Raw genomic sequence first — 10145 nt, forward strand, 5'->3', positions numbered from 1 at the left:
GACACAGTCTGGGCAGGCAAATGCTCCCCTCCAGGTAGGCTTAGTAGGTCCCTGCTTGTGCAAGGGCCTGCTGCAGGACAAGCCATGGCTGCTTCTTGAGGCAGGGGAAACTCACCCTCGCCAGCTCCTGGTATGTGCAGCCCAACCAGCACTGGTGACCCGTTACTGGGGATGGTGTCCTGCTTGCCCTTAACAGCTGAATGGGGGTTTGGAGGTTTCTGCTTGAAGCTGTAGAAGATGTGTTTGATTCCTTCTGCTGCGTTTCCTCCACCTGGGTGGGAAGTTTTCCCTCCATGCAGCCAGACTTGCAGAGGGCTCCTCACCCACAACTGCTCTGCTGGAAGCCCTGCAATGGGCTGGGCCATGGCCACATGCCCCAGCCACCAAGTGTCCCCTGCATCTCCCCTCATCCATGGGGCAGACACCTTCTGAAGCCTCCAGGGACACTGGTGGTCCCTGCAGCTGGCTGGCAGCCCTGCTGCCTTCCCACTGCCCATCAGCAACCAGAGCCAGATCTCCTTTCGATACGCGACATTTTCTGCTACTGTCTAGGTTGATGCTTTTATGGCTGTAAGCAGCCAAATTACATTTGCTCTGGGAAGGATGGCAAAGGTGGACTTCCTTGGCCAGCATGCCAACAAACACTAATGCTGCTGGAATGTCATGGTGTTATTTCCTTAAAAGTGATACTTAATTTCTCTGTCTTTTAAAGAGAAAGAAATGAAGGGAGCAATTTTGCTCTGAAATAACTGCAAGACATGCACTTATTCCAGTGGGCAGCTGTTGAAAAGTAGTCACATTTGTGTGTTGCCATGCCTGCAGACAGCGTCTGTCTGTCTGTCTCTCTTGTCCAATAGTTTTGAATTGTGCAAGTGCAGGGAAAAAAAAAATCACATTATTAAAATGCCTCCTTTTTTTAAAAAAAAGCATTTGCCAAAGGGGTTTCTGATTTTAAAAGGTGATGGGGAGCCTCCAGGCAAAAGAAATTTCTCCTGAAAGGTTTGGCTGTGTTGCAAAATGCTGCTTTTGTCCCTCATCTTGAGGTTGCCAAGTCTCTGCAGGCTGCAGAGACATTTGCCATGTGCCATGGGACACTGGTGGGACCGTCTTCAGAACCGCAGAGTGGAAGCCACCATCATCTTGCGACATGGAGGTCATTGCATTGCATTAGAGAACAGCTCTGTGGGGTCAGAGCTGCCCCAGGTTAGCAAACAGTGGTTCACATGAGGTTGTTGGAGGTTCCCAGTGATGATCTTGGGGCTGAACGTGCAACATCCTAACTCTCCTGAGCAAAACAGAGTGGGCAAGAGGAGGAAAGGACCTTCCCCTGCTGAGTTCCTGGAAATGGTTTCCTTCCCCAAATGTTTTAATGACATTTTGGGATTTCTGATGAAAATCATGATGGGAGGGATCACATCCCCAAATCTGGAGGGAGGGTTTCAGCTGAGGCAGAGGTCAGGAGCTCTGGGCTTCTAGGAAGCCTCTGCAATGGCTGCCAGGCTGCATGTGGACGCCTCATCCCTGTGGGCAAATGAAACTGTGACCAGTGTGGACTGGCCTGTGTGGGAAAGAACTCTCCCAGGAGAAGAAACCCAAAGCCTGCAGGAAGGTCTCTGCCACCACCTCCAGCAGCACCTCACTCCTCTCCATCATGCCCTGCCACCCCACCTCACCTCCAGCTCCCCAGGGTTTGACCAATAGTGTTAAAGGCCATTTTCCTCCACCCATCTCCCTTTGCTTTTTGTTGGCAGCACCTCTTGGTGCCATTTTCATCATGTGTGCCCACACTCGTGTGCTGTGTTTCTGCCTCTCGGCTGCAGCATCCACAGCAAGCCTGCAGCTGTAGGCGTCAGCGCGATGCAGCGATGGCCCTGTTCCAGGGGGGAGGTGTGTGGGGCCCTCCACTGTTTGTCCCTGGATGGCTTGGGCCATACATGTCTCCCTGGACTGGCATAAGGGAAAGCTTTAGCTCAGTGCGTGTGTGTGCTGTAACAAATATTCCATTACTGACCCTCTGCACCTCCTGTTCTTCCCTCACCCCCTTTAACCTCATCATGTTTTGTTTTCTCTTTTGCATCATGTTTTGTTCTCTCTTTTGCCCCTAGCAGGTCCAAGGATTAAATGCACCAAAAAAAGTTGTGTTCAAAGGCAATGCTGTCCCGAAACCCCCACATAGGTGACTGCTAAACCCAGGAAAGGGAGGCAGTGGGGACAGTTGCGGGCCAAGTGTTGTGTGTAGGCCACCATCAGCTTGGGCAAACTGGTGACCATCTCTTTTTTCTTTTCTCCCCAGTTTGAGCAGTCGTCATTGCAGGCGGTTCACCAGCAGAGACGGGAGCTGTTGAGCAACATCTGCAGCCGTTACACCCGCAAACGGCGCCTGCTGCGGCCGGATGACTTGCGGCACTTGGTGGTGGATGACACGCACGGGCTGCTCTACTGCTACGTGCCCAAAGTGGCCTGCACTAACTGGAAGCGGGTGATGATGGTCCTGACAGGACAAGGCAAGTACCGGGACCCACTAGAAATCCCTGCCAACGAGGCCCATGTCTCATCCAACCTGCGCACCCTCTCCGAGTACAGCATCCCTGAGATCAACCACCGCCTGCGCAGCTACCTCAAGTTCATCTTCGTGCGGGAGCCCTTTGAGCGCCTGGTCTCAGCGTACCGCAACAAGTTCACCCGCAGCTACAACACAGCCTTCCACAAGCGCTACGGGACCAAGATCATCCGGCGGCACCGGCAGGAGCCCAGCGACAAGGCCCTGGAGCGCGGGGACGACGTGCGCTTCGAGGAGTTTGTCTACTACCTGCTGGATCCACGGACGCAGCGTGAGGAGCCCTTCAATGAGCACTGGGAGAGGGTGCACTCACTCTGCCACCCCTGCATTGTCCACTACGATGTAGTGGGCAAATATGAGACCTTGGCCGAAGACGCCAACTACATCCTCCAGTTGGTTGGAGCTGACACGACTGTCAAGTTTCCATCTTCATCCAAGACCACCAGGACAACGGATGACATGACGGCCCAGTTCTTCCAGGACATTAGCCCTTTCTACCAAAGGAGACTCTTTAATTTATACAAAATGGACTACTTGCTTTTCAATTACTCCATCCCCTCATACCTCCGCATCCGGTGAGGCAGGGCTAGGGGGAGAGGTTAGGGAGAGCTGGGTAACTCTCATCCTGCCACAATTCCTCTCCTCCCACCCTGTGCTCATCTCTTGGTTGACTTCTCCCTTGTGCCCTCTCGTTACAATCTGCTCCACATCCTGATGCCTTGTTCATGCATGGTCTGGAGGGAGGACACCTCAAAATACTGGGGCTGGAGCTTTTCCTTCCCTTTTCCCTCCCCCTCTTCAGCATCTACAGGGGATGGTGGTGGGACCAGACACAGCTGGGTAGGAGGGCTTGCCTTGGCTGGGGACTTTCACTATGAGAATTCCGTGTAGTTCCAGATGTTGGGAAGGCTCCTTTTAAGGGCAGGATCCCTTCCAGTCTTTCTCCTCCTTACTGGGCTGTTTGGGGGCGGACATGGAGTCCTGGGGGTAGGATGGAGTCTGTCAGAGACTTGCATAGAACCAGAAATAAAGCAATAATTTAATGTCAATTTTTCCTTTCGTTTAAAATTGCTCCTGCCATTTCTTTTTGCCTTGCTCTCCGTCCTCCCCCAGGTTCCCGCGCAGTTCCCCATTGCTGGGGAAGGCAGTGGTGTGTTACTGTGACCACGCATTTCTCCCTGACAAAGCCTGGAAGGCCTTTTTTTTCCTGTCCTTCCACATGCTCTCAGTTGGAATGCAAAGAGAGAGGAGCAGGTTTGCAGCAGGAAAGAAACACAGTGCTTTCTCCTGAACTACAGTAGTGGAGCGCTCCGTGCCTGTGTGTGCACGTCTCTGGATTTCTGGTGAAATCGAATAAATGCAGGCCCCACACCTCCTCTTGCTGAAGAGCAAGTGATGACTGTTTTGCCAAGCTGTACGTACAGGTACCTGCTTGGGTGAAATCATGTCATCCACAGTGTCTTGCCCATGGCCTCACTGGGCTGGCACGACCAAGCAGGCAGCACCAGCTTCTCGTCCCCTGCCACTGTGTGCTGCTCCAGCATGTGGCTGGTGCCTCCGGCATGGGCTGACCATGTGCCACCGAGGGACAGAGAAAGGTGCTGGAGCAGGTTTGAGTTATAAAGTAGCACTGTGCTGGGATGGGGGAGATTGCTACGGTAATGAAAAGGTGATGCTGGACTGGCAAGCTAGAGAAGAAGAGAGCGTGTGTCTGTGTGTGTGTGTGTATGAGGAAGAAAAATGAGAATAAAAATGGAGACAGAGACACCTAGAGGAAAATTCCCTTTTGCCTGGCTGGCTTTGGACAATTCATTCTGTGAAGAAGAAGTAAGGAGGAGGGGGTGAAACACAAAAGAAAATCACAGACACAGTCCTAGGATTTTAAATTAAAACCAGTCCAAGGAGCTGTATTTCTTTAAAATTGTATTTCAGTCTTTACTCTTTTCTGTTCAGCTTTGGCTCAGTGGCTGCCTTTCTAAATAAACACACGGGTAATAGATGCTGTAGAGTGTGTGTGCTGGCTCGGCTGTGAACACTTTACTTATTAGTGCAATACAATGGAAGGTTTTACAAAACCCCATTGCTCTCAGACTCTTAAAAAGTAATGTTTTCATCTAACAACTTGTGGTTATTTTATCTTAACCTTTTTCCTCTCTGCCTCTGATTGGCACCTATGCGCTGACACTCCCTCCTTGGTTGGTTCGTTTGGAGATTGGGTTTAGCAAAGCAATGAAAAAGAAAAGTAAATAAAATTGCTGGTGATCCTGGCAGCCTGCCCGATTCTCCCAATCTGGACTGGAGATCTCATGGAAATGGCCTTTCTCATGCTATCTTAGTATCACCCTGTATAACTGAAACTCAAAGCACAAAACCAGATTATATGATGCAACAAATTTCATCTGTGGCGTTCAGGCTTGGGGTGCATTCCTCCTGCTTTCTCAGGAGTCTCGCGTTCCGCATTTAGCGCTGCCTCTGCTTGGAAAACCCATTGTTCAAGTCACCACAAGCTCTTTTCATTGCTTTTGGTCATGAATCATAATTTGGGGTCAGCCTTCAGAGTCAGGGATGGATTTTTGGAGGGATTTCTATTTATTTTTTTTCCTACATGCTGTTCCCTGCAGGTAACTCTTAAAAGCTGATGGTGCAATGAATGGCAAGGACAGATACACAGACTCTCTCCCCTTTGTGCTGTCTGGGGGTGTTTAGGCAATATCTGGCTGACTAGGACCTCCCTGGGCTCCCTTTGGTGTGAAAGCAAGGGAAAGGCGTGCTCTGGGCTTTGGCTTTTAGCCAGCTGGTTTCTAACCGTTCCTGCAATGGTGGTGACTTGGAGATGCTGCAGGCTTTGACGGCAATTTGATCGGCAGCCTGTCCCCCAGCATCCCCATCAGAGCTGGCCCAGTGCCCCAAAAACCATCAAAGCCACATGAGTACGGAGCAAACGCAGCCCTCCAGCCTCAGCCACGGTCTCCTAAGGGCAATACCCTGCGGTGATTTGGTCTGTAACAGGGCATCTTTTGGGTCACACAGGAGCTCTGGAAATACCCACCTTTGGTCTTTCTCTAAAAAAATTCACCAACAGCCACAATCCAACCCATTCAGGCCATACCGTTGCCTTTTCCCCTGCCTGAATGCTGCTTTCCAAAGCAAAACCTGCTGATGCAAACAGAAAACGGCCACTTCGTGTTTCTGAAGCAACTCTCTTTAGCCCGGGCTGCAGCTTTCCGGGCCTGGAAACGCTTTGCCCGTGCCCAAGCCGAGCAGCCGGGGCCGGGGGCTGCGGGACCATCCCGGCAGGCACGGTCCGACCCCTCCCGGGTCGTACCGAAAAATGCTGCAGGATTGCAGCAAAACGGAGTTAGGAGGACACCGTGTGACTGGTGATCCCAACTACAGGCGCTTTAATTTCCTGTCAGACTTCGGGTGGTGGGAACCATTTCTCTGAGGGGCGACTAGTAGTCTGGAAGGGTTTTTTTTTTTTAACTGCTTCACTGCATCCCTTTATCTTATCAGATGAGAAAAATATCAAGGTTATCTGGACCACCTCTAAAGTGTAACTGGATTGGGTTTTCTCCTGTACTTGGGACTGCAATGTGATGGCACCTCATGTGCAACAAGGACTTGAAAAGCAAAGAGATCCTTGGGAGCTGCCCCCTCAAGAGTACAAAGTAAGGGCATCATCCCCTCAGCCCTGCCCGAGCATCTGCTGTGAGCAGGGAGTGTTCCCAGGAGGAGCAGAGTGGTCTGGGGATGAAGGTCACAAGCACACTGCTGGGATCTCAGACGTGACCAAAACGCAGCCCTGCGGGATGTGGCTGTCTTTGGAAACGAGCCTTTGGTGCAGCTGGCCTGCTGGACTACATACCATGTACTGTGCTGCGTTTTGGCCACGATTTCATGAAAGGAGGAGGTGAAGACTCTTCTCCTGCAGCCCCATAACCAGCGAGGTGAAGACAGGACCAACCATCCCACCAGGAATGAGCTCAGCTCCTGTCACCTGGAGAAAGAGCAAAGGGCAGCAGGAGCATTTCCACCTGTGCACTGATGTCTTTTGGTGCCCTTAAATACAAACCTTATGCTGCCAAAACAACTCCACAATTTGGTATTCCTGCAGGAAAATAAACCTTCCCTGCAGGGCTGGTGCCCAGTGGTGAGTGTGGCTCGTTCTCCTTCCATGGCCCCACACTGAGCTCCTGCACCCAGGGTGCACTGGGAGCCGCTGGGCTAGGGACAAGGAGACGTCCCACAGCAATACCAGCCCTGCCAAAAAGAACAGAAGAACCTGAGCAGTTAGCCGCCTATCCCATAACCAAGCAGCTGTTCTGCTGGGGAATGGGAGGCCGGGCACTGCACCTCACGGGCGGGCCAGCACCGGTTTCTGCCCAGGCTTGAGTCCTCGGTGCCACTTTGGGAGAGATGGGTCTGGGCAGGAGCACCGGGGTGGCCAAAGGGATTGCTGCCATGGCCAGTGCTGCCACGGTCACCCCAGCTCTGGAAAGGGAGCCTGAAGACAAATGGAAAATTCCAAGTTGGACACAATGATTACACACAGCTCAGCCTCAGGGAAGAAATAACATTGCAAACTCTTATTTAAGACCTCCTTTTCTCATCCCCACCCCCCCTCCCCCATCAAGTGCCTATTTAAAATAAATAAAGAAAGAAACAAAGCATAACTATCGCCAATATGAAGTAGCATTCGGACTTCTGAGTCACAGAGCACCTGTGTCACACAGCCAAGATAAGGCAAGGACACCATAGGCATGCTGGGGGGAAATTGCCAGCCCTGGCCTCACTGCACTGAGGACCATATCAACAATGCCCCCACCCTCCTCCTTAAAGGCTGCTGGTACTATGGGGGTCCATTCCTGGCCTCAGACAGGCTACAGAGCATGGGGACAAGCAGCTCTGAGTGAGCCAGTTTGGTCCTGGGGTTCACCCTGAGGCTTAGGAGCTGCTGCAGAGCTATCAAAACACCAGGGATACAAAAAACAAGAACAGCCTCACTGTGATCTGTCCATGTGTGCACACATATACAATGTAAATAATTATTCTATTATAATGTATAAAAGGATTATTGCAAATTATTATTTATAGGTGATAATACATGCATTATATGCAATATGTATATGTGTATAAAGTATTACAAGAATAATTAAACAGCATTCATGATTATACTTATGTACTGTATGTTGAGTGATGATATTTGTATATGATTATAACAATGATAATTTGGTTTATGTATGTCTACATATGTGTGTGTGTACAGCATCATATTTATTACACAAACACACACATACCCCTTCCTGCAGTGTTGAGCGCTGCAACAGTCCAACGTGGCTCAGCAGCTAACGGCAAGCCGGCCCCTTCCTCCGAGTGCCACCACCACCTCCGCACGCTCCAGCCTTCGGGGTGTGGTGGGCACTTTGCCTGTGCTGTGGGCATTTCATGCTAGGGAGCTGCTGGCATCATCCCTGTGGTCCATGTGAAGCTGTTGAGTTTCTCCTTCCAGCAGAATGCAACTGAGCTTCAGCGATAGGGCTATTTTCTTCCAGAGCTTGCTGTGTACCACAGATTGGGTTGTTTATCAGCTGGAGGATTCAATAGGCTTCCACTGAAGGGAAAAAAAATAAATGTGTTTTCAAGTATGTCTTGGAAGTGGTGTGGCACTTGAAGGACAGACTTGCTTGTGTTTGGTGGCTGGCACTTCACTTGTCCCTGGTAAAGATGCTGCACCTCACACAAAGTAGAGTTTCTGGAAAAATACTGTATTAGGACAGAGGCAGTGAGTGGAGGCTGAGGCAGAGGAAAGAAAATAAATGCTCTGATTATCCCTGAAAACAAACTCCTGCTCCCATCTCTCCCTATGGCTTGTGACGGCCCCTTCTTTGCTTGCAGGGAGGAACCCTTGTGCAATCAGGAATGAGGGAGTCCCCACCCATTCGTCCCCGCTGTGCCTGGGATCTCCCCAAGATCCCAGCAGCCACACCAGCACCCAACATGCCAGCCTTGCAGTGCAGGCACCCATCCCCTCCCGAACTCCTACGCCCTTCCTCCCCCTCCCATCCGACAGCACTGACATGAGCCTAAGATTTAGCTTTTTCGGGGACTAGTGGCTGATCTCGGGACCAAGTTCAAGCCTCGCTGCTACTATAGCGTGAAGGGGGAAAAAAAGCAGATTAAGAAAAATAAATTTTACATTTTTTCACTGACTCTTACTACAACCTGGATCTGATGGCTGCACAAGGCTTGGAGAATGCAGCCTAAAGCAGGTTGGGTTTTTTTTAATTTATTTCTGCTTTATTTAAAAATAGACAGTTTCGCTCTTCTGCTGACACTCTACATTTGCTTTATTTTCCCTTAGAGATAAAAACAAAGCGAGTCTTTGACTGGGATCTTGTAGCATTTGCTAGGTTTCTCAGTCCAGCTCAAGCACAGAGCCTAAATGGGCAGGTCAGCAGCCAAGGACTAAAGAGCAGCAAGAAACGAGCTCTCTTCTCCCACCTCCTCCTTTTTAAGGAAGTTGCTTATTTCAGAGCTGTGAGGAATAAATACAAATAAAACTCACTATCAGCTCAAATGGAGGTGCTGGTGACTGTGACCTGGTGGCTACAAGCACAGTAATGACTCAGGCACAGCAGCAGAGAAGCCAGGCCCACCACTGACAGGGACGTTCCTGCTGGGTTACATTAAAATCAGAAATCACTATGAAATGTCCACATGGTGTCTGGGCTCTGCTACCCACACAGGTTTGCTCTGAAGCTGTGTGAATTTAGTGAAAGAAAAGGGAGGAAAGCATTCCTCTCCCCAAATCTCCTCCCCAACAAAATAATTCCAACACAAAACCATGGGGAGCATAAAGCCAGGTAAGGCCTGCTGCAATGCACTGAACGCTCTTGAAAGCTGAGGATCCTGCAGGCATTCAAACAACAAATCTCTGCTTTTAAGGGGAGGGAAGATGGGCAAAGCCTGGACAACTCTGTGGCTCCAGCGGCTGCGCTGAGTCTCCCCAAGGAGCTGGTGCCAGGGGCAGGGCACAGCACTGCCCCCTCACTGAGGGGCTGGGGCTGCTTTCTTGGGGGAGCAGGGTCAGACCGAGTTACAGGCACCCTGACCTAAGCCATGCTCCAGGGTTACATATAACTTTTGTTAGCAAAGGCCCTTTCTCATTTGCACAGGGAGAAAAAGAAGAGAAAGAGTAAACAGGCTGAACAACCAAATAACTAGCCTTTCACTGCCCTTAAAAAAGGAGGAAAAAAAATCCCCTTTTATTGAAACCATTTCCTTTGGTTATATCATTTCTTTTGAGGCTGGAAGCAATTTTCAGTCTTAAGTGTGTTCCCTGCACTAAGTGCACAGGCACGAGGCTGATGCTTGGCTGCCCACCAAGGGGTACCCTGGAGATAAGCACGTCTTCCTGTGCCTTTTGTAACCTCCCCACACCAGCTCATTGCCCCAACGCCTCCTGCAAGGAGGGAACCCCCAAGCCCAGCACAGACAAGGTGCAGCATAGGTCACCCCGGCCCAGCTGGGTCCCACAAGTAGGACACAGATGGCATCCATTACATGTTCCCTTCCGTGTCCTCTG

The 10145-nt window shown here is 50.6% G+C and overlaps 1 protein-coding gene across 1 annotated transcript; it reads left to right on the plus strand.

Moving 5' to 3' along the window:
• Positions 1-2293: 2293 nt before the first annotated feature.
• On the plus strand, positions 2294-3139 carry LOC104267394 (carbohydrate sulfotransferase 11-like; the record flags this gene model as incomplete). Its single annotated transcript, XM_009874672.1, has 1 exon — positions 2294-3139. A coding segment is annotated over one exon (846 nt), but the record flags the coding sequence as incomplete, so codon positions are not given.
• Between the last annotated feature and the right edge of the window lie 7006 nt (positions 3140-10145).

This window comes from Apaloderma vittatum, unplaced genomic scaffold (assembly GCF_000703405.1).
Source record: "Apaloderma vittatum isolate BGI_N311 unplaced genomic scaffold, ASM70340v1 scaffold7538, whole genome shotgun sequence".
Taxonomy (NCBI): domain Eukaryota; kingdom Metazoa; phylum Chordata; class Aves; order Trogoniformes; family Trogonidae; genus Apaloderma; species Apaloderma vittatum.